At 32.9% G+C, this 24670-nt stretch overlaps 1 protein-coding gene across 7 annotated transcripts in view; it reads left to right on the plus strand.

The window, feature by feature from the left end:
- LOC129750729 (GTPase-activating Rap/Ran-GAP domain-like protein 3) overlaps positions 1–24670 on the plus strand; it is a 599756-nt gene that overhangs the window by 114389 nt on the left and 460697 nt on the right. The window contains exon 1 of one of the 7 annotated variants that reach the window (XM_055745741.1): positions 11932–12320. The exons of 5 other annotated variants lie outside the window; for them this stretch is intronic. In XM_055745741.1, coding sequence (XP_055601716.1) covers positions 12274–12320 — 47 coding nt within the window. In that variant the 5' untranslated portion in view covers positions 11932–12273. Of the gene's footprint in view, positions 1–11931; positions 12321–24670 lie in introns of those variants that run through there. One more of the 7 variants, XM_055745740.1, reaches the window with a different exon arrangement.

The raw sequence follows: 24670 nt of genomic DNA on the forward strand, positions 1-24670 counted from the left end.
ATCATTAGCTTGAAAGCTTAAATCTGTAAATATGAGGTACTACGAGTTGAATATATTTTTTTAATTTCATCTTTGTATATTGTATATGTACGGTGTAATTTTGTGATTTTCCAATTTTCTTTCAAATTTTTCTTAATGATGATTTCGACCATTTTGCCATTTTGACTCGGAGCTTAGATTCACAACTTCGTGACCTGGGGATTTTTTTTTATTATCTGACGGGTTTGCGCCGGGGGTCTTCAGATTTTCCCCAAAATTGAAAATTTGATTCATTTTTGTGACTTAAAAACATATGTATTTTTTCAGATTTCTAACATTTTTATTTTTTGAGTTAGCTTCGGTTAGATTTTTTTGAAAATAAAAAATAACCATTTTTCAAAGCTACATAACTCTGTTATTTATCAACGGAAATTATAAAATAGCACATCAAAATGCATTGAAATTTTATCAGCTTTCCAAATAAAATAGTTGAAAAAAATTAAAAAATGACCTTCAACATGAAAAGTTGTGAATAAACTTTAAATGGCGTCTAAAAGTACCGTCTGCACCAGCGAATATTTTGCAAAAAATACCATTGTATAGCTCGATTCACGATGCAACTTTCATCTGAAGACACCAAAGTGGGCCATTAACACCTTGAAGAGTTATGAAAGAAATAATGACAACAAATCTCTTTTTTTGCATCGGAAACAAACAATGGTCGAACAACTGCACTCACATATGGAGATAGCGCGCACTTCTAACAACATGGAAACAAAAGAACTTATCAAAGCAGGTTATAAACACTATTTTTTCGTCCTTTTCAGACTGCCCCTACTCGCATAACAGTCCCATATGAATTTTCGTCATTTAGGTCAACATAAGACTTCAAAATAAAACACTAGAAAAAGAGTTTTTTTTCTAGAAATTTCAAAAAAAAAATCAATTCATGGCTGTCCTATATGAAATAAACCTGAATAGCAGTCCTACCACGTATTTGGTTACTTTTCAATGCTTCTTTCGGCGAAATAGTCTTTGGTTTATTGCTTTGAATCATTTAAACATTTTTTAACTCACTTGATGTCGAATGATGCACACTAGTTTTCGAAGGCAGATCTGCCTTTCTTAGGAATGACTTACTGAGCGTAAAACTATCGGATGCAATCAAAAATCGTTAAAAGATTCTACTTACAATGTGGAATTCGTGATATTTTTTCCCAAAGTATATTTCTTTTTCTGACAATTTCATTTAGAAGTTCAAAAATGATCAAATTTAAGTCTTAGAAAGTAGCTTGGTGAGAAAAATTTATTCTGTATGGAACTGTTATGCGAGAAGATTTGAAAAAGGTTTCAAATATCGTCGATTAACAGTCCAATAATGAATAAAAATAGTACTCTCGACCTTACCAATAACCCAATTTCGAAAATTTCAGGTCTAACGATTTATTATGACAACCTTGAAACGGTTTTCGTTTATGCTGAAAGTGGTGGTCACAATTTAAAAATATATTCCAAAACAAAAAAAAGCTGATTTCCTCGCTTGTTTGTTTTTGCATATGGGATTTTATGAAAGTAGGGGCTGTAGATTGACTTCATGTTATATCCAAAAATCTAATAACGTATTCGTTTATACCCATTTTTGCACCAGGTCACAACAAGTTATGCAGATTTTACTGTCATTTTTAGAAGTTTATGCGCTAAGTTTTGCATCCGTAATTCCCCAGATTTGATTTAAAATGGATGGTGGAACACTGAAGATTCGTGTGTGATCGATCGAGGTAGCAAAACACTGACGTCGAATGATGTTCGTTCCAGTATGGTAAACCTCAAAACTGGGCGAATGTAGAAAACGAATACGGCAAAAGTATCATATTTTCATCATTTTACAGCCTGGACTGGCCAAACTGAGCTCTTCGATTATTTCTACAACATTTGTGCCACTCATCAACACAATTAACACACGGCGTATTACAGGACATGACACTTAACGTTCTTACAAACGGAGTTTGTAAGAACGTTAAGTGTCGTGTCCTGTAATACGTCGTGTGTTAATTGTGTAGTTAAGTTCTTACGTTGGCACAAATCCGCTTGAAAATGAGTGATTTGTGCCACTTCCTCATACTTTTTTGATCAATGGGAAATGATTTTGGTGTTCAGTGCTTAGCTCCCGATATAAAAACTATGTAAAGCACGTCTATATTTCATTTTTTAATCACATTTTTGTGATCCCAAACACAGGGACTAAACCTTCTACTATTGGCATTGATTATGCTTCACAATGATCTTTGATCTTTGATATAGTATATGACCAGGTTGTAAAATCAACATTCCCAATATTAGTTACATCACATTAACAATGCGATACTAAGAATTTTGGTTAAAATCTAAAGTCAGTTTTGCTTCATTGCTGCAAACACTCTACAAAGCACGAAAAAGTAGTGTTTATTACCTGCTTTGGTAAGTTCTTTTGTTTCCATGTTGTTAGAAGTGCACACTATCTCCATATGTGAGTGCAGTTGTTCGACTATTGTTTGTTTCCGATGCAAAAAAAGAGATTTGTTGTCATTATTTCTTTCATAACTCTTCAAGGTGTTAATGGCCCACTTTGGTGTCTTCAGATGAAAGTTGCATCGTGAATCGAGCTATACAATGGTATTTTTTGCAAAATATTCGCTGGTGCAGACGGTACTTTTAGACGCCATTTAAAGTTTATTCACAACTTTTCATGTTGAAGGTCATTTTTTAATTTTTTTCAACTATTTTATTTGGAAAGCTGATAAAATTTCAATGCATTTTGATGTGCTATTTTATAATTTCCGTTGATAAATAACAGAGTTATGCAGCTTTGAAAAATGGTTATTTTTTATTTTCAAAAAAATCTAACCGAAGCTAACTCAAAAAATAAAAATGTTAGAAATCTGAAAAAATACATATGTTTTTAAGTTGCAAAAATGAACCAAATTTTCAATTTTGGGGAAAATCTGAAGACCTCCGGCGCAAATTGTCAGATAATAAAAAAAAATACCCACCTCTTTAATCCAAACTTACTTGTGTATGTTGATTACATACAGTTCATATTTAAACCTTTCGAAGAACAGATGATGGAATATTTCATTTTTGTTTTGAATATTTGATTTGCATAGTCGTTATGAAATCTTTGTGCCATTTGTGATTGTATATCAAAAATGCAATTGGGAAACTGTCATTTAAGCACTTATCAGTCACAATTGTGTTCGATGTTTACTCTTGGGCTCGAACTCATGGACATTAGCTCAGCAAGCAAGTGTTCTGCCAACTGAGCCTTTATTCGAATTTTACTGGAAAACGATTCCAAACCAAATTAAAGAATTCTCCTATGATTCCAGATGGAATTTCAAGAAGAAAATTCAAAACAATTCTCCAGATTATGTTGCCTAAATACAAATTTGAATCAATTATTTTTCCACACTTTGTATATGTACTACATCCGAGTTTAAATATTTTGATTTATTGCAGTGTTTAGTATTGTCTGAATGGATTATCAAGATGAAATTCTGTTAGCTTTGCCTGAAATTATATTAAAAGGACTATGATTTTTGATTTTATACAAATGAAAAAGTAAGGATTATCTGCCCATAAAGCAAAACTCTAGAAACACACTTTAAAATTCTGAGTTGAGCAAATTTCTAAATATTTTTCGAAAAGGTAAACTTTTCAGTTAATCAAAGGTGTGAATTTTGAAATTTTGAAATTTGAAGTTGGCAGAAGACAATTTTTTGATGCAGTTTTCTATAAATTCTTTTTCAAAATGAACATAAGAGGTAATGACGGTTAATTTTCCATAAAATCTAAATAATTCACTTTAATGAGATGTACATTTTTAAATTGATATTCTACATGTGTTTTTTAAATCCCAAAATTGCTATAGACAAGAATGATTTGAACTGAAATCGATCCTTTGTATTTAGTAAAATTTGATTATTTATTCTCATGATCATAGTTTTTTGATACAAAACGTTTCCACGACTGAAAACATTATAAATAATTGATTTAAGACCATAAAAATACATTTTTCCAGTTTAATTTTTAGTTTCGCCAAATTTATGGTTCCGCCATATTCACGATGAATTTTTTTTTGATCGTGATAAAATCGAAAAACTACTGTAATTTAAATTTAATAGTTAAAATCATTTTCCTTACTGTTATCACACATTGGGTTTGGTGACCGATTTTTTTCTATCATATTTTCACTCAAACAAAGCATGAATAAAATAAGTTGAAATAACTTTTTTAGTAGGTACTATAAGGGTATATACGGACGATAGTATTGGCGAAACATTGGCCTCAGCCATAACCTCAAATTTTGATTTGCTGACGGCCTCACCAGTGGTGCTAGGTGCGTTACAAAAATCAGTATTTGCTTACTATAAACTAATAATAATATTTCTGAATTTATTTTTATTAAATTTTTAAACTATCAACAGCTAAACGTTTGAATTCTTTAGAGACGCTCCGCGCGTCTCTAAATGGATGAAGATAAGATGTTTTGCTAATGAATTGTTCAGGTGAATTCAAAACATCTGAAATATATTACTGTATAATAAGTACTTCTTGGTAGATTAAAAAAGAGTTGTTTCTAACTTCTAAACGAATGCAGAATCATTCACTGTTACAAACAAGTAAATTAATGAAAGCCATGTCTATGTTGACTTTGAAAATAATCGCCTACATGCTCTGATTATTTTGAACATATCCACATAATTTCCTTCTCCCTTTAAGTGTGCGATACATACCGTTGTAATTTCGTTCAGATAAATGATGCGTTTAATTTCACATTCGAATAGCAATCTACGGGAAAGTTGTAAATTCTCAGTACTCATGAAAAGGTTTTTCAATAACAATGCAATTAAAAAAATATGATAATTTTTCCAACATCAATGCACTTGGCACCCCTGAACTCCCAAAAAATCAAAACACGAACATCTGTGGATCGTTTTTCCACAGGGCGAATTTGTCGATATTAGTACCAGAAATTCGCGTTTATCGTGCGCCCTTCTCAAAACTCGATTCTGTTCTCCCATGGTTTGAGGCTAGGATTGAGGCCTCCTGCTAAGGTGGTGTTCGTTTAGAACTGTCAATATATCCTAATATGATTATTCTCTTTCAAGTTCTTTAGCATTAAAAATGTTTTTCGTGTAAAATAATATTTGAAAATATGTCCATAATTCTCCAAAATTGTGAGCTAAATTTGTTAAACGAAGCCAACAAAATAGGGAACTTAATTTCATCGATGATAAAATTTTTGGACTTAGTCGAGAGTCTTGTGGATTTTATCAGTTCTGTTTGAGTTAGAAATTAGTCTATGCTCAAATCAAATAAGACTCTTGTGCAAAATCAAAAAATTTAACCATCAATGAGAATGAATAAAATTTTCAAAAGTAAAAGTAAGAGATCATAATATTGTGGCAGAAATCTAATTTCTACAAATTTCATCCAAATTTAAGATTTTAGTTTGCAATTTAACTCTTGAAAAAACTGCAATATATGTAAATTATTTTAAACAATTCACCATGAAAATATGATATTAACAGCAGTTTTCTAAGGTGAAGATAACATATTTCTTTATCAGCATATATTTTTCATTAAAAATCGATTCCATTATTTATATCTTGTGGATGATTAAAAAAAAATAAGAGTCAGTTTATTCCATAGAACAAAATTGTCAAAATAACCTCAAATTCTTCTTTATATTTGAAATTTTAAGATGAGTTTGAACACATAACTGACCTTGATTGAGAATTGTTAATTTTTAAATTCACTTTTAAAACTATAATCTGCATTCTCTAGCTACTTGAATTCCTCATCTGATTTCGATTTGAATTTTGAATCTGTTTCTGGATTTCAATTAGATTTATGAATTTACTTGAGTTTTGCATATGATTAACAGTATTGTTGATATTAGTGAAGATTTGATAGATGTTTATATCGCTAGATGTTTAATCGACAGTACTCAACTCAATGGTAACATTTTGAAAATCTGTTTTTCTATGGACCGTAAATTTCAATCTAAAACAAAGATTAGAAGTAAATATTTATCAAAATCGGTTGAAAATTGAAGAAGTTATTGGTATGGGAGAGTGTGGAATCATGGGCCACTTTTTTCGTTGTTCCATAACTTCTTAATTATAAAAGATAAAATGAAAATAAAAAATGGTATGGTTTTCTACATTTTCAAGGTAACATAAGGTATTTTTTTAAATTTTTAATAAGTTATTTTCCCCAAAATCTGACTGTTTGAAAAAAAGCAATATTTTTTGGATTTTGAAAAATGGTGGGGAGTCGTGGGCCACCAAATCCAAATTGACCAAATAACACGCAAAATTCATGAGTTGACCCAAAACTGTGATTTCCTAATTAATTTCGTTATTTTAAAGCAACTTCAGATGATGAAACAAGAAAAGGAGCTGTGTATGATCGCATAGATTCCAAAGCCTGGCTCGCGAACGTTTTGGCAAAATTTCTTATATAGCATGGACAAAATATTTTTCATAACTCTTTATTTGGCATAAGAAAACTTTACAGATATTAAAAACGTATTTTAAGTTCTGAATGTGTATAAAAACATAAAAATAAAGGTGATTCAAGATGTGTGGCCCACGATTCCCCACAAGCTATGATTTGCAAATTGGTTGCGTTTGTGTGACTAATTGATTATTCATCAAAAATTTCTTTTCCTCTTTTTTAATAAAATAGGGGAGAGTGGGGTATCGTGGGCCATGGGGAAACGTGGGCCACTTTTAATATCTTAGATGTGTGTTGAGATTAAAACCTCAAACCAACTGTCATCGTCGTCGCTTTGCGTGAGCATATATTCCTATATGTTGTTGACTGAAATACGCATCATATGCTTCTTTTATTTATCAAGCTAAAAAAATTTAAAAAAAATTTACTCACATGATTAAAAAAAACCCGCTAATTTCATCGATGGGGAACCTAGAGTGCATAACAAAAATATGCTCATATGCTTATGATCTTCATTTTGTCATGATCTTTCACGTGGAAAAGGAATTTTTGATGAAACATCAATAGGTCACTCAAACGCAACCAATTTGCAGATCATAGCTTGTGGGGAATCGTGGACCACACATCTTGAATCACCTATTTTTTCATGTTTTTATACACATTCAGAACTTAAAATTCGTTTTTCCTATCTGTAAAGTTTTCTTATGCCAAATAAGGGTAATGAAAAATATTTTGTCAATCCTATATAAGAAATTTTGCCAAAACGTTCGCGAGCCAGGCTTTGGAATCTATGCGATCATACACAGCTCTCTTTTTTGTTTCATCATCTGAAATTGCTTTAAAATAATGAAATGAATTATGAAATCACAGTTTTGGGTCAACTCATGAATTTTGCATGTTATTTGGTCAATTTGGATTTAGTGGCCCACGATTCCCCACCATTTTTCAAAATCCAAAAAATATTGCTTTTTTTAGAACAGTCAGAATTAGGGGAAAATAACTTATTAAAAATTTAAAAAAATACCTTATGATACCTTGAAAATGTAGAAAACTATACCATTTTTTATTTTCATTTTATATTTTATAATAAAGAAGTTATGAAACAACGAAAAAAAGTGGCCCATGATTCCCCACTCTCCCATACATTTTACGCATTGCGTTTTAGACGACAATTTGCGGCCTAAATAGAAACTTCGAATCGCCATAACTTTTTTGTTTCAAGTTCAATCGTGTTGCAGTCTTCGGATGAAATATTTGTTTTAATCAAGGCTTTAAAAAAATGTCCATTAAAAGAAATTAATCAACGAAGAAAAAAAGATATCAAGGAAAAACCAATATTTTTGGCTTTTCTCGAGCAAAATACCTTAAAATCCAATCCACGCTTGGGGCTCAAGCAACTTCTTCCCATGGTCAGATCTTACTGAAATTGGGCTAATGATCAATTTTAGCTTAGAGCGAGTAAGATTTATCATGTTTAGTCCTTCCTGCGGTTCGTGCAATGATTCAAAAATGCAAATAATACTGTTTTAGTAAAATACCCAGAACTTCTTCAATTTTCAACCGATTTTGCTAAACAACCACTTGTAATCTTTGTTTTAGATTAAAAATTACAATCCATAGAAAATCAATTTTCAAAATGTTACTATCAAGTCGAAAACAAAATTTTCTCTAAAAAGAAAGCATTTTTATATATTTTTTGTATCTCAACTTCACTAACATCAACAATACTGTTGATTATACACAAAAAAAAATGCAATGATCGATAGCTTATTTACTCACCTTCAATATAAAAAAGAGATATTTCAAATTAATTTTTTGCAATTAGAGATATTTAAATATAAATAAAAGAATTTAGTATTCTGAATTTTATTTTCGGATCCACGCCCGATTTCACATTAAAAGTGATCTTCAGCTTCCTAAGTTCAAAAACAGTGTAAACAAATGTTATTAAAATTTGATTGAAAATTTAAAATTTTGAGTGTTAAGTTGAGAACATAATTTCCTTTCTTGGTTTCTCATAGTTCCTCTTCCTCCATTTCTACGGCCATTTTAAGAGTATAGCTATTTCAAAGGCAACATGGAGAAACTGTTAAGATTTGCTCAACTTCCCTATTTAAATCTGTATCAGCTTCTTATAAAAATCTCCTAATAAAAATTGAATTAAACTTTTTCCCGTTAGAGTTTCTGAAGTGTCAATTTGACACTCCTGATAAAAACCATAATATCTATCTTGTTCCTAAATCGATTTGTACGAAATTTTTAGTTTTTATAGTTAACCTTGTAATGTAACTCAAATTTAATATCCAGAAAATATTCAGTTACAGCACTCCAGTTTTCGGTTATTCAAAGTCTAAGAAAAAAAAGGCCCAAATACGTTCTTCAGGATAAAGACTGTAGAATTTACTTAACGTACAATATGTCTGAAATTAGAAGCTATACGTTGCACCAAGGATATATTTCTTTTAAAAAAAATAAGATAACGACCACTTACATTAAAAAAGTGTTGGGAAATCCAAACTTTTCAATCAATGTACCGTCAAAACTGCTTAAATCATACCAGATGAATTTTGAGTGGAGGATTTTAAATTGGATGTATTTTGGTTAATTTTCGCATCTTTAGATTTTAAAAACACGAAACACAGAATTTGCGTCCAATTTTCAAAGGTAGTTGTTTTTTTTAACTATTCATAAATTTGCAATTTCTCAAATTTTCCAACACGATAATTCAACATTGCACTAGAATTTCAATACCGACAAGTGAACAAATTGATATCAGTAACGTAATTTTTCTGGATCTACTAGCGTTCATATTTATTATATTTTTGTAAAAAAAAAGTAGGGCACTTATTTTATTATACCACTAGAATTGATATAAAGTTGCTTTCCTCGTGAATTTTATTAGATTGCGAAATTCTTGAGTTTAGCTACTCAAATTTTAGTGCAAATTGAACTAAGATGTTGGAAACTCTGAGAAATTGCAAATTGATGCAAATTTAGAATAACAGCTATCTTTAAAAATTCTTTAAAAATTCTGTGTTTCCTATTTTGAAAATCCTTCCATTCCATTTTCAAAATTCATCTGGTTTGATTTATGCAAATTTGACGGTAAAAAAATTCAAAAAAATATATACTTGAGCACAACGTATAGCTTCTAACTTCAGCTTTGTTGGATACTACGTGAATTTTTTTAACATTTCGTAGCCAATCTAAAATCTTTTTCCGAAGCATGTTTTTTCGGATTTTTTTTCCTTGGACTTTGCAAAACGCAAATCTGTAATGTTGTAGCTGTATATCATATTTGAGTTGATATACGGGGTTTCAAAAACTATAAATTCTGCACAAATTGGTTTAGGAACAAGAGAGATAAAGCGGTTTTAAACGAGAAGAATCAATCAGACACACAAGGTTAAATTAGTCAGTTTTTTTTTGTCTTGGCTTTCAAGGTGCGAACATAAGAAAGGTAATGATGGAAAATTACAGATTTCATGAATTTATTGAGGCCCCATAATTTTTTTTTCAAATTGAACGCGCCTGAATTAAGATATAAGTCGCCAAACTTTCAATAGTGTCATATTGACACTCAAGAGCGGATTAAGGTTAACAGATCCTAACGATGAAGTTTAATATTGTCAAACAAATTTGTAGTTTGTGTTTAGTCGAAGTCTTGATGGAAACAAAAAAACTAAAGATAAAAAAAATACAATTGGATCTGATGCATATAACTTGTAGTTCTGAAATCTATTTCTGATTCAGCTGATTATCAGACAAATTTCAACATCAACCCTCTCTTATTAGAAAACCAATTTTCTGAATTAGAATACAGAATTCAGAAGAGATATGTAATATTTGAAGCCAATTTAAATAGCTTTGAATTTCGTTAGAGAGATAATCAAAGCGAATCTTAACAAACTTATGAGTTTTATAGTTCAGATCCAGAAGTTGATTTCTCGAACAAAATATAGTAATCTGATTGATTCAGTATCTCATTTATTTTTTGGTTTCATTACAAGTGGTGTAAATTGAATTAATTGTTTAATAATAGCCAAAAGACATGCCCCTGTTAAACAGCAGGCTCGGTTTCCCAGCAGAAACAAGAATGATGTTGATTTTTTCAGTACAAAATATTCAATTGTCCCACACAAACCTAAAAGTTCAAATTTACTCATGTCAACACTTAAAAATTCTGCAAAAAACATGGATGGGTTTTGAACCAAAACAAAGCTTTCTAGACTCCAGAGTTTGAGAAATTCAAAAATGACACCAAATCGTTTCAGTCTACTGAATAAGTATTTCAATTTTTTAAATGCTTGACCTGTTACATTTTGAAACAAGAATTTCGTTATTTCATGGAAGGAAATTCTCTGCATATTTTTTAATTTTCGTTTGGACATCAACATTTTCATGAGTTATCTTAGATACACACTGTACAAGACCAGCCTTTGAACTGAAATAATATAAAACAAAAACCAATTCAAGAACAGTTTTACTTATGTTCACTGTTATTTTGTTTTTAATTTAACTTTGGAATTCCAAAGAAACAAGCGACACGAATCAAAAACTTTAAAAGGGTAGAAAAGCAATATTGTATTCCAGCGTGTAACGTTTCCACTCAACCATACCGTAAGAAGCAACAGATCCAATCCTCGTTGTTCCAATTTTGGAACAATCATCTCAAACAGCGATGAGCGGAATCCTTCGTCAGCAAACAAATCATTTGTTGATAATCTGGCAGAACCAGTGATATCAATTGTCTTGATCTGCATCTTACTTTTTGAGTTGTAACCGGATAGTTCGAAAGGGTGGAATCAATGGGAAACCCTTTTATTTCCTCGTTTTTCAGATTCAGCTGCTTATTTTGTTCATCATTTAGATTGAAAAGAAAAAAATGGAATGTTCTTCATACTAACATTAACTTGTTTATTAACTAAACATAATTACCTGAACTCTCAAATGATGAATTCTTAACATAAACATAATCCACGTTTAAGCAGAAGATTAGTAGATCAAAACTTAGAAGATAATTCAATCACTTCGAATTTGCATACCCTTTAATCACTTAAAATGTATTTCAACATAAGCCTCATCTCAGATTATGTCGCGCTTCAATGTAGCAGTTCAGCATTATGAGAGCAAATTTCAGTAAACCCACAGCATCCGGATTTTCAATCAACTTTGGAAACTCGGTGCACAATGTATTGCTGGAAGCCTGCCTACGTCCAATTGACCCGGTTCTATAATAAAGAGTCCTCCCGCAAATATATTCCAGATCCGGGGCAGCATTCGCAATGTCCCCGTCTTGGTCTGCGCCCTCCCTGGGAATAGTCAATATATCGATTACCGTTCAGTTCAGTTTCGAAGGCTGCGAAGGCTCTCCTGTTCATGCATAAAACATAAAATGCCTCCGAATCGTTGAACGCTACAACAGCTTTTATCCTCCACAGCATCCACAGATCGGATCAGCTTAGCTTAGTGGTGAAACAAAAAAAAAAAGTTCCTAACTTACCCTGCACAAAAGGAAAAATCCAGTGAAGTCTCAAGTTTACGAGTTGATACGACGATACGACTCTTGGTGTAATATTTAATAACACGCATCGTAGTAGACCGGTGCCGATTTCCAGCCGGAAGTTTCACAACAGTTGAGAGTTCCGGTCTGTGTGCGAGCGAAAAGGGAACAACTTCTCCGTGCGTTCATGTTTATGGTGTTTGGTAATAAAAATAGCAGAGCACTAGGAAAGAGAGGATCGGAAACGGAAGCAGACGCCTGGCTGAGGGAGCTGGCACCGGGCAAACGAAATGGATAAGGAACTAACGAGCAGCGGCATCATCGTCGTCGAGCCCAGGTAAATTTATATCCCGTAGTCCTATTGAATTTTCATCTAATTTCGGCGCGGTGTGGGTTACCAGAGGGATGAAATTAGGTTTGTGGGCTAATGCTCTGGATGAAAGTTTTAATTTAGATTATCTTCTACTTGCTTGAAACTATTCTCATAATTAGGCACATTTCTAAAGTAGTCGGAGTCGGAGTAGGATCGTATAATGCCAAACATGTTTAGCAAGTAGGTACGTCAGTTATTTTTTTATTTTAAATTTCAAACTTTTAAGTTTGCAAATTGCAGAGTCTGTGTATTACACACGACAATCATTCTTTTTTCAATTTATTTCTTGGGAGAAATACAAAAGTAGGTATGTTTGAGAGGGACAACTCTAGTTTTAGCAGTATATATGTTTTTAGAGCACCTGTATCCGTATTCCATTATACCAGTTTCGTGAAAATATTTTTTGGAACTGGTATAAGGATTGATTGATGAGATTTGGATCCAATTTGATGCAGTTCTAAACCGTTTGACATTTAATAGAAGACAAGTGGTGTTGCCAGTTTTTACACTGGATTGGATCTGATTTTGTTGGTTCAATTATTATATGAATTAGACCCCAGAATAGACCACGGATACAGGTGCTCTTAAGGTGACCCAAAAGTGGATTATGATTGTAATTCTTGGGGCTCAGTCTTCAAATGAAAGCTTAAGTTACAAGAAACTTGTGTAAATTTGCATGGTTTTATTTTGATTTTTAATTAAAAGGACCTTTTTTTCTAAGCGATGTTAACATGTTTGAAGGAGTGATTTTTCCTTATTTTTGCAATACCCTTTCACCTGAATTGCGAGAATTTACTTTACTCCGCAAGTATGTTGTTCAAAATGTGCAACTGTTTGAATTACACAGCAAAAAAAGTATGTAAAGCTAGAAAACCGATGTAATATCGCAAGACAGACCTCTTTTTAATTTTAAAGCTTAGTTCATGTAGAAATGGAACACTTTCTTTCGCTGGTTGCTGATTTCCTAGTAATCGGACATACAAAATTTTGTTGCCTTTAAAAAGAACTATCTGACCTATTATTTTTAAATAGAAAAAAAACACGTTTTCAAGATATTAACGATGCAAGAGAAAAAAAAATTGCAGAGTTACCTTCAAAATCCATCAATATCAAATTGACAGATGCAAAACCGTTGCAGCGTTGATTATTCATAATAAAAATCACTTTTCAATTTATTTGGCAAAATCAACAAAAAGAAACAACAAACATCTTCAAAACGAAATTTTTTGAGCAAGTTTTATAAAAATAATCATGAAATGTTTTTGCAAGCCTAAGAAACGGTTAAAAACCAATCGATAAGTTTTGATAAAATTTTTTTTTTTATATAATTTTCTTGATTTTTTGTTGAGGAATTTCTGAGTTTTGACAAAATTTGCCCGGATATTGTCCGGATTTATGGCTGTCAATTTAAATTCAAATGCCTGAATTTTGCCAGGTTTTTATATAAAAAATGGCCCGGTTTGTCCAGCCCGGACACGTGCTGAAAAAATTTTGGCAACCTTAGCTATGAGTCAATTAAACCTAAGCTCAAACAACATATTTTTACTAGTTCCAGAGCTCATAAGCTGTACAACCGGTACCAAGGCAATGAGTCAGGTGATTTATGATGGCCATCAAAACTTATGAATTTCCCCTTTTTCAAATAAACTCCAGTGCACAGTGGTCCAGAAATGAAATTTTGCGGGAAACAATTATTTGCGCTCTCGCCTTACGTTTAAGACATATGGTGTCCAAGACAAAGTTATACAACTTTACAAGGCGCTACTTTTGAAAGAAAATTTTTTTAGGGTGGTTCATAAAACTCCTTAGATACGAAAATTATTTTTTGACTGTTATTATATTATGTTTAGGAATTATGTAGAACATCAAAATTGATGAAAATTTATAGAAGACTTTGAATGTCTATATATTACCGTTTTGGTTTTATGATGATTTTTCATGTACAAGCTAGGGTGGTCCTGGGTCCTATAAAAACAAGTTTTTTTGTTATAACTTTGTTAGGTATGAACTTATCAAAACTATGTTTTAGGCAAGTATTTAAAAAATTATAATGCGCATCTTTTGCAGCACACAGATATCAAATATCTGTTTTTGATTCGCAGTTATGATGAATTTTATGTTCAAAAAAGGCCGTTTTATATGAGCCATAACTTCAAATGGAGCGAACCAAAAAATTCAAACTTCATTTTGATTGAAAAAAACATGTTAGAATCTACATTATTTCAAAAAAAAAAAATGGAAAGGTAATTTTTGTTTAAAGCTTTTTATTTCCATTTGAACTTGACTAATATTGCCATTTTTCATATAACGTTTCTATATTATTTTTGACTGTGTCTCTGTATGAGGAATTACCGTTCACATCGTAACATTTATATCATCACGATAGTTAACAGATCAGAACATCTTTTTTAAAAACAAAAAAAAATATTTTGAGAAAGCAAAAAAAAACACTTATTGATAGAATGTAACGAAAATAATGAAAAACGTATTAGGAAAGGATTTAAATTTACCAGGCAAATCACAAGACATCGCTAAGCCCGAAAATTACAAATTCAGATTGTCACCGTTGCATGTACACATACGAACGATAGAAATGCATGAAGATTGCAGATCGTCTCTGTATGGACAAACCCGCTTAGAGAGTCCAAAACCAACAAAAAATTGAATGAACGGCGTCAAAGTCTTCGAAACATCCTAAAAGAAAGTCTGAACTCAGTTCTTGATAAACCTAGGGTCACGGGTGGAAATTTAAACACAGGAAACATTTGCTAGGAAATTTTTCAAGAATTGCATTGAAGTAGCACAAATTACAGGACTGAAGGTTCAGCTCTGGGAAAAGTTTTTTTTTGTGATTTTGACCCTTATCAAAAGTAGTTCCGTTTTTTTTTTGTAAATTTTTTATTTGAAACGGCTAGTAGCTCCGTTATAAACATAGAATCGTTTAAAGTATACTCCGAAGAAACTCGGGTGCTTTATAACAAGCTGGTATCCTGTTTCTCCAACAGTACACAAATTGTTAGTGCATCATATTTTACCCATAGGCATGTATTCGGAAGAAGCAGTGGTTGAATCCTATAACATTTCTGACCATGGTAAGGTTCCTCGAAGATTAAAGTATGTATTTGCTGATTGTTTTGTAAAAAATAGAATGAGTTGCCAAGACTCTGCTACTTTGGAAAAAAAAATCAACAAATTTTAAAACAAAAACTTTTATTTTCGCGGTTTTCAAGTTATAGATAGTACCCTTGTATATATTCTTCGCTACCTACGATCTTAACTAATCGAATGTATTTGTCAGATTTTGTCAGCAGACATGCCAGTAAAACGTATTCAAGCGCCTCAAAAACAATCAAGTTTTGTTTATTTTAAAACAGCAGGATGAAGAAGGATGCAGCCACCAAAAATACAAATTTAACAAAGTATAAGTGGGAAATTTTTAACATTCTCATGATTGAAAAAAGTGTGGGCCGGCTTATGGGAGATACCAACAATAAAGTAGAAATACTTCATATAAAAAACAATAAATGTTTTTTTTTTAATTTTTTTTTATTAACTATCATTAGATTACCTTTATATACTACATAGAATGTGTTAATTGAATTGAAGAAATGAATTGAAGAAATGAATTAAGCTTTACAATAATTTGATGAAATGAATGTAATACATATTAACTTACCTGGAGATCCGGTTGCAAATTAAAATGTTTAAATTTATATTTTTCACACCTCTCATAAATGTAATGAACAAAACACAAAAAACTGGTTTTCTTAAGTTTTCTGGAAATTTAACTGTACTTTCATGTTAAACAAATCGTTCTGAACTGTTTAAAACTTGTTGAACTATTTTTTTAATACGCCTATTGTTCAACTATTTGTATCGATAAAAATTGCAACTGTCTACATAACAAACAGTGGCTTATTGGGTGTGATATTTCAAACATATAGCGTTTTCGTTAATTAGCAGTGGCAATCTAGCTATCCACGAGTTTTGCCCTAACTGCTGTTATTCGTTTATTTATTCAGAAGTCCACCGGTTTTGCCCGAGGTTTGAACCTCAAGCAGGTGGTTGCAACACGTAAAAATTGTCAGTTATGGGGTGAGTATATCAACCATATATTTCTATTGTTCCGGGTGACGAGTTTGTTTGTTTATTCTGAAAAAGTTTTGCCCCGAGCCAGTGAAGAAAACGAAAACGGCAATAGTAAGATGTTATATTACATACAAAATTTATTTCATTACATCATGTTGAGACTTACTGTTTCTCCCGGCCTCGGATGCTCCGGAGACAATCGTTGAGGATCGATTCGATCCAGCAACATATGCAGCCACCGCCGTCGAAGAATCAGAACAGTTTGTTTTGGTTCTGTTCTATTTGCGCCAATTCGCATCTGATGATTGCTGAGAACAATAGAGTATTTCCTGAGACAGATTGCAGTAGGGTAGTTTTTTGTTTTTGTTTTGAAAAATGTAAACACCAACTGGTCGCCATTTTGATCTTTGATGATAAGCACTGTTCAATACTTTCTTTTAAAAATTTCTTTAATTAAAAGCATCAACAAACCTTCGTGTCTTAACTTGTTATGAATTTACAAATCATTAAATATAGAATTTATATGCTCCTCACCAAGGTGCGCTTGCAAAACCACTACAATTGCATTGCCAATTTCATATCGTTACTATCTGGTCATTGAACATACGTAATGTTGTTGTTATGCTTACCCTACCACGATATGCCAAGAAAATGTAAACATGAGAAATCAGCTGTTCGTCTGACAAGTGAAGAAATGCCTTATAGGTTGATGAAGATAAACACGTTATGAATGTTTATATCATCACACGGTTGAGTGAGACTACTCAAATAAGCCGATTCACGCGCTGACTGACCTCACTGTTTATGACACTTCGCGATTCCTGTTTTGATTCCTTATTTTCCAATTCTACACGCTGAGTAAGCAATGCAAACATTTGGGTCCTCATTTGATTCTCATTTACATGTTTTTAGCAATAGTTCTCAGCTCAATTTTTGGATAAAAAAAATTAAAAAGAAATTAGTTAAAAAGAAATTAGGTGTTTTTAGCGTCAAATAATGAAAAATCATTTTTTTTTGTTTATCCAGCTAAAACAGAAATATTGGAATAAATGGATTTAAAATTAAAAGTTAAACAATTCGACGTTAATTTTGTTCGTCGAAAAAATCTTATCGTAAAAAATAAGAATATTTCAGCTTTTCTTTCAGTGGGGCTTCTTCCGCGACTCGAGTGACGTGACTTACGAAATTTCCCTTTTTTGTTCTGACTTCAGAAAGTGCATCAGGAAAAAATTTTTCGTTCGGATGTGATCTGAAGACCGATAGCAGCTCATCCGAACGTAAATTTTGAGGCTAGAGGGGCTATTTAAGCCAGCAAAATTATATGATATTTCTTAAATCACGTCACTCGAGTTGCCGAATAAGCTCCCGTATGCTCACCGAAGAATTTTCCTATATTGAATTCTTCGGTCCCTGAATAGTGTTGTCGTACAAGTATGTGCATTTTTTTACAACTTCTGGTCAAAATAAAACAGCAAACTTCCGGACAATCGATTTGGCACATTCGAATTCTATAGAAGCTTCCTCATTTACACATTCGATTGGGTTTTTTGTTTCAAGTAGAAGCGCTGCCCCAGAATATACAATGCAAGGTTGGTTCAAAAGAAATGTGTTGAAAAAAGGGTTTTAAAAACATGTAGAAACATTTCAATAAAGAAACCTTCTTTTAGACATTTTTAAGAATATTCAACTTTCTGTTCATTACCAGAGAGATAACCGCTAAGAAACCAAAAAAATGAGGTAAATATAGTTCACATAACGGGACTTTGTTTTTTGCTATCCTCAAACTAAGTTTTGAGTTAAATTTCTCGTTCGTTAAATTTTGTAAACAGGAAGACGTGCGAACTGTCACCACAAAAGGGAATTAAGTCATCGTTAATCGACCAATTAGGTTCGTGGTAACAAAAAAGTGTTGCCAATTATTCTGGGTGGAAGTATCATGTGACTCATTGAGTACTTTCACGGGAAGCGAATCCAAGTGTGAATAGTGACAAATAAGTTATCGCTTATGATACAAGTTACATTGTATCGAGTAGACGATGAATGAGAAAAAGATTAACTCTTTTCTACCAGTGAAACCTGTGTTGAATCTTTCATTTCAAAACATCAAAATACGTTTTTGGAATCACTTTTGGCTGTGTTCTGTCTGGCTGTGTCAAATCTCATTGGAAAATACTGATGTACGATCAATGCGCGAGACTTTATCTTACTCTCAAATTCCTCTCTTCCTCTATTGCTACCCAGAGCTACTGATCTGTTCCATCAGTCTGATTATAGTTAAAAATATATAGCTTTCGCAAATGTCTTTTTGTGAGTGATATCAAAAAGATAATAATTAAAACTTTCCATGCAGACTTGCTTTACTTGGTATGTAGATAAGTTGTTTATAATTAGCAAGGTAATCCCATTGCCCAAAAATCATGCCGTTAATGTGGACATTGAAAAAAAATCGTGTATTAAATCAACTACGTTATTAGTTTCATTCAGCAACAATTTCATGCTAATGTTAACATTTACTTTTCATGGTTAAGTTGAAATTTACATTTTTTTTAAAACTAAGATTAAATGGAAAAAATTTCCCAAAAAAAAAATAAACTTATTATCTCTCAGCAAAATCAGGACGGTTATCCAAAAACCAATGCACCTGACATCACTGAGCAAAACCAAGCCCTTTTCGAAATCGATTCTGGTCCCTCATATTTTGAGGTTAGGGCTGAGGCTTTTTGTTAAGGCGTTCGTGCAGGACTTTCAAATATGCTCATAGAGCAGTAGTTTCATTTGTTGCACTGTTGAGTTGGCCTCGTGGTTAGACGACGGGAAACAAAATGGGAGGGCGTAAGTTCGATTCTCGGCCACGGCGTGGATATTTTTTTTTCAAATATATATCGCCTCCACTTTTGAACCTTTATGCTATTTCAGTAGGTTTTATCCAATAATTTTAACTGTAATGTGTGTTTGAATAATTCTGTTGTTTAGGAGATTTATTTATCTCAATTGCTAAATATTTGATTGGCACATTAAAACTAAAGCGGGGAAACTTTTTTAATGTCCAGAACAAAAATACCTCTTGTTTGGTCTTGTTCTGTGTTAAGAAAGTGGCGTTAAAGGATACGTACAAATGTCAAATATAAGCAAATATATATTTTTCAAATTTGCATAAATTTTTAAAATTTGATTCTCAAAGCTACTAACCCTAATCGATTTGATTGGCAGTTTTTGTTCGGAATCGGATGATGTTGGCGCGGTCGGTGACGTGAGCCTTTTATTTGCCGACTCTCGTTCTTCTTTTTTTCTCCTCTCATTCGACGACTCGTTCGACAAAACAAACCGCGAAACTCGTTTTCCGCTCGCTGCCTTTCTCGGACCAATTTTTATTTCGACTGTAATGAAGTGCTGCTGCTACTGAGCCCAAACGACGACGGAAATGTGCCTATCTACCTCTATGTGTATAGGAAAATAAGAACGAGCTCGGCGAGATCTCGAATTTATTCGATTGGCTTTACGTAAATTCATCCGGAAGGGAGGCATCCTCATTTGGGTTGCCCGTGCTTGTGTGCGATTCTGTTCCAGTACGCCCGAACAACAGTGAACATTGTTTTATGAACCATAAAAGCTGATTTCGGAATTGCAGATTCATGCTATCGAAAAGCTGTAATTTGCTGAAATTTTTTACAGCCTAATCGGGCGTTGATGTGGAAAGTTTTAAACTTTGTCAATTTAAATGAGAAGCGCTTTTGTGACGGGAAAAGGTTACCAAAGCTTCCCAAAGAGGCGTAAAGAGTCCTCATGTTTTTATAATGTCATTTCCTTGTATTTTTCATGACTTGGCAGATCACGCAAACTGAGCATCAATAAAACACTGGATCAATAATGTGGACAGCGTAGAAAAACTCGTTATGGTTTTTGTGAATCTAAGCCCAAAAAAAATGAATGGTTTTATTGATTGTGAAAGTATACTCAAATAAATATTACTCATTGTAGCAACCAATCAATAATCCAGGATTGACAGATAGATGTATTGGAAAATCACCATGAAAATAGATAATGTTTAATGTCTGAATTGTTTTTGTAAAATTTAACACGTTTTGTTCAAACTTTGAAATATATCGAAATATTATATATCTATAGCTTAAAAATACTTAGATACTTTCTAGCTTGCCTTGAACGCATGTACCCATGTTATATTTTTGACAAGATATTAAACTTCATTCAACCAAGCTTTCAGCATTTACTTTTCCTAGACCAACACACAGTTTTTGGTATCGAAAAACAATCGTTGGAGGTGTCTATTCTGAGTGACACTTTAATTGAATATGTGTAAATAGTTAGCTAGTATAACACATTTTGCCATTTTACGCAACTTTTCTAGGGGTTTCTCATTCTATTGGATTTTCGTGCGATGACTCGCCATTATTGATGGGGATGCTGCTTTCAAGAGGCCTTGGAATGGAAAACTGCACCCTCACTAAAGAGTATTGAATGAAATTTTGACTTTCCGGTGGCGTCACATATATGTTTTTAGTGGGTTTATGAAATACCGATATTTTATTAAAGTTTATCAAGACCATAAAAATGGAAAGTCATTACATAATTCTTTAGGCTCTCAACAGTTATTTTGTTTTGCGTGGAAAGAGCATTTACCACCTACACATTATGGTGGGGCTACTTTCTGTAGCCAGCAATCAAATCCCGTCGTTGTCATCACCGTCCAGATTTTCCCTTGTGGGAGTCTATCTATTTTTATATTCTACCCAAGTGTGTTTTTTACACCAGAAGACGACCGACCCAAGACCGACCGAAGAAATCCTGGCGAAATAATCGAATCCCATAACTAACCATTCCAGCAAACTTGCCCTGAGTCGTGCTGCTTTCTCCCATCTTCAAATTACCGAGCATGTCAAAAGATCGTAAGTTGAAATGAATCTTCCGCTTGCGTTCGTTGCTGTGGAGTTCTTATTGCGACTTGCGACCTCTTTCTCGAGTAACGTAGCGAGTAATTTGGGGTGACACGTACTGCTTTAGTAGAATTATTTTAAGAAAAGGTCGAAAAATACAGAAGTACTGATGAAATAAAATTAAAACGACTTAAAAATTTAGAATAACGTATTTTTTTGTACCATCCAACATTAAAAAGTCACAAAGCCTTTTTCAGCTTTTTCAAGCAAAGCATTAAAAGTCGATAAAACTCAATACTAATGATATGAAATCGCTTGGTACATCTTTGTACCTGAATGTTTCTCTCATACTTTCCATCACCTTTGAAAATTCCATAGAAGAATGAACACTTTTACGGTATAATTTTGGTTCCATATGATAACTGGCATATTCACTTTGATATTTATGATATGCAGCGTGGCAATACCAGAGTTCGTTAACCTCGTGGTCAATGGACTCGGATCATGAAACAGGTCAATTTTGTTCTTCCTCTCAAACATCAATCAAATTTAGTCCAAATTGTTAAAAAGCGCGAAAACAGACCCAAAAAGATTTCAATTGTACTGATTGATAAATGACACAGTAGAACAGCATTTTTAGTGCATATGTTTCAATAACTGATTTTGGAAGGACTTGGCGCCCTCAACTGAATCACGGGCTTGAAAAAGTAACTGCAGAGCATTTCTATGCAACTGCTGCGCCCTCCTAAATAGGAGAGAGCGTGTACTTGGGGCTAAGTTAATAAGCGCACAAGGAATATGGTTGCATATCAGCCCTTAGAAGGTTATATCATTCATCTTTGATATCATACTCGATTGGGATAAAATGCTTAGTCAGCAATCAACTGTCACTTCAACCCATAGTGCAGTTAAGCCTAATAGCATATATTAATGCGGGGTAATTACCACAATAGATCAACTACTAGTCGCAGTGGGCTCTCCCCTACAAGAAAAAAAATAGAACTGAATTATTTGTCAGATTTTGTCTATCATCTCAAGTTTTGGTGATATGACTTTGAATGTTTTAAAATTAACAAGTTTTGAGTTACGACCTCTTTCTCGAGTAACGTAGCGAGTCATTTAGGTTGAAACGAACTGCTTTTATATAATTATCTTAAGAAAATGTCGAAAAATATACAAGTACTAATGAAAAAAAAAACAAACGACTTAAAAATTTAGAATAACGTATTTTTTTGTACCATCCAACCTTTAAAAGTCACAACTTATTCAAAACCTTATTCAGCTTTTTCAAGCAAAGCATTAAAAGTCGATAAAACTCAATACTAATGTTATGAAATCGCTTGGTACATCTTTGTACCTGAATGTTTCTCTCATACTTTCCATCACCTTTGAAAAAAATTGTAATTGGTAACTCTTGAACTTACCAACACAAACCTTTTATGTCTTCATTCAATCAAGCATTCTATTACACCATTATACTCTGGTTTCAGATTTAAAATGCATCTTCTCTTTGTTCTGCGTCATTATATTGAAATAAAATAAAATAAATCACTCAACAGCTGGAAAACAACTGATGATCATTTTTTGTTATTATGTATTTCATTTTTTTAGTTTAACCAAATAAAATTTGAAAAAAGCTTGCCTCCTTTTTACTGACATCACCTTGAAAACATGGACGGGTCTCGAAATATTCATACGCAAACAATCTCTCTTACAATATACGGTTCAATTTAACTGATATGTTCTCGATTTATGCCAAGAAAATCTTGTGAGAGAACCTCTTTTTTCTCCTTCTCATCTCCCACCGCTGAAAATAGATATCCAAAAACCCTCTTACATTAAATTTGATTCCTTTTCAATGATGTATAAGTTCTAAACTGTAAAAAAAAATATAAAGAACCCTATCCATTCCTTCCCTGAGCACACTGCAAGGCGGAAGGGTTATAATAAGCCTTCCAGATTGCCCGGTTTTATCCGGACTTGCCCGGAAGTTTGAAACAAAATTCGGGAAAAGTCTGGTTCAGTCCGGATGACCGGATTTCATTTAAAAAGTTTTATGATTTTGTTCGGATTTATTCACTTTATTGCAAAATGAATCGAAAAACTCAAGTTGAGATGTAGAAATTTTTATTTTTTTTTGCCCAAAAACGAAATTTTCGAGAAATTTTTTTTTAAATAAATATAAATGATATTTTTGAAGCTTGAAATACGATTCAAAATCTGCTGGCGAGATTTATATTTGAAAAATGTTTCATGTGATTTTAATTTTAATCTTCAAAGAAAAATTCCTGGGTCTAGCCCAAATTTGCCCTGATTTTTAGTTGAACATTTTAAAATCAAATGCCTGGGGGTTTTCAAGGTGTTCAGATATAAAAAAAACCTGGAATCTACGCGGCCAGGATACGTGTGTGAAGTGTGCTGGCAGCCTTAGTCTATTACAATCATAAAAGCATAACTCGCACTCAAATACTTTCTTATTTTACATTGATTGCATTTGCTCGATGGTTCTAAAGTTTTGCCAAAAATGTTTTATTGTGGCAATTTACGAAAGAAAGATGCTGTCCCAAATAATCATATTTCTCTTCAAAAGTATTTCTTTTATTCAAATACCATTCCAGGCCAAATTTGGTATTATTTGCTTGATTAGTTTAAGAGCTACGCACAAATTGGGCCCCTCCCCTATCCATTTTCCCCAATGGATGGAGGAAGGGTACCATTTGCTTGGTTTGCTTTGGTATCATTTGCTTAATAAATTTCCGAGGTTTTGCCAAAAATTGTATGAAAGCCCTCTCTCTTCTCTTCCAATCACCCGCAGGAAGAAATCAGGGATCTCAAATTAATCATAGATACATATATTTCTCATACTCAAATACCTTCTCATACATTTTGTTCCCATTTGCTTTTTAAGTTCTCCAGTTAAAATGAATGAAAACCCTTCTTCTCCTTCCTACCTTCCCAATGGATGAGTTATAGATAGTCATAGAAGCATTTCTAGTACCCAAATATACTCCCACGATAAATTTTATTCCATTTGCTCGATTAGTTCTCGCGTTATGCAAAAACGATTATGGAATCCCTTTTCCTATCAGCCCGCTTGAACAAGGGAGGGATCTTGAATAACCATAGAACTATTTTTCGTATTCATGCCAAATTTGGTTCCATTTGCTTGATCAGTTTCCAAGTCATTGAATAAAAATTATGCGAGTCCTCCTGTTTAATAATCGAGAGAATATTTCTCGTACATGCTTTCATGAAAAGTTTTCTCCATAATTTCTCGAGTTATTAATAAAAGTATGAGTGCACACCTATCCCTTTTCTAGCTGCCGACTGAAA

The sequence above is a fragment of the Uranotaenia lowii genome, chromosome 3 (assembly GCF_029784155.1).
Source record: "Uranotaenia lowii strain MFRU-FL chromosome 3, ASM2978415v1, whole genome shotgun sequence".
Taxonomy (NCBI): domain Eukaryota; kingdom Metazoa; phylum Arthropoda; class Insecta; order Diptera; family Culicidae; genus Uranotaenia; species Uranotaenia lowii.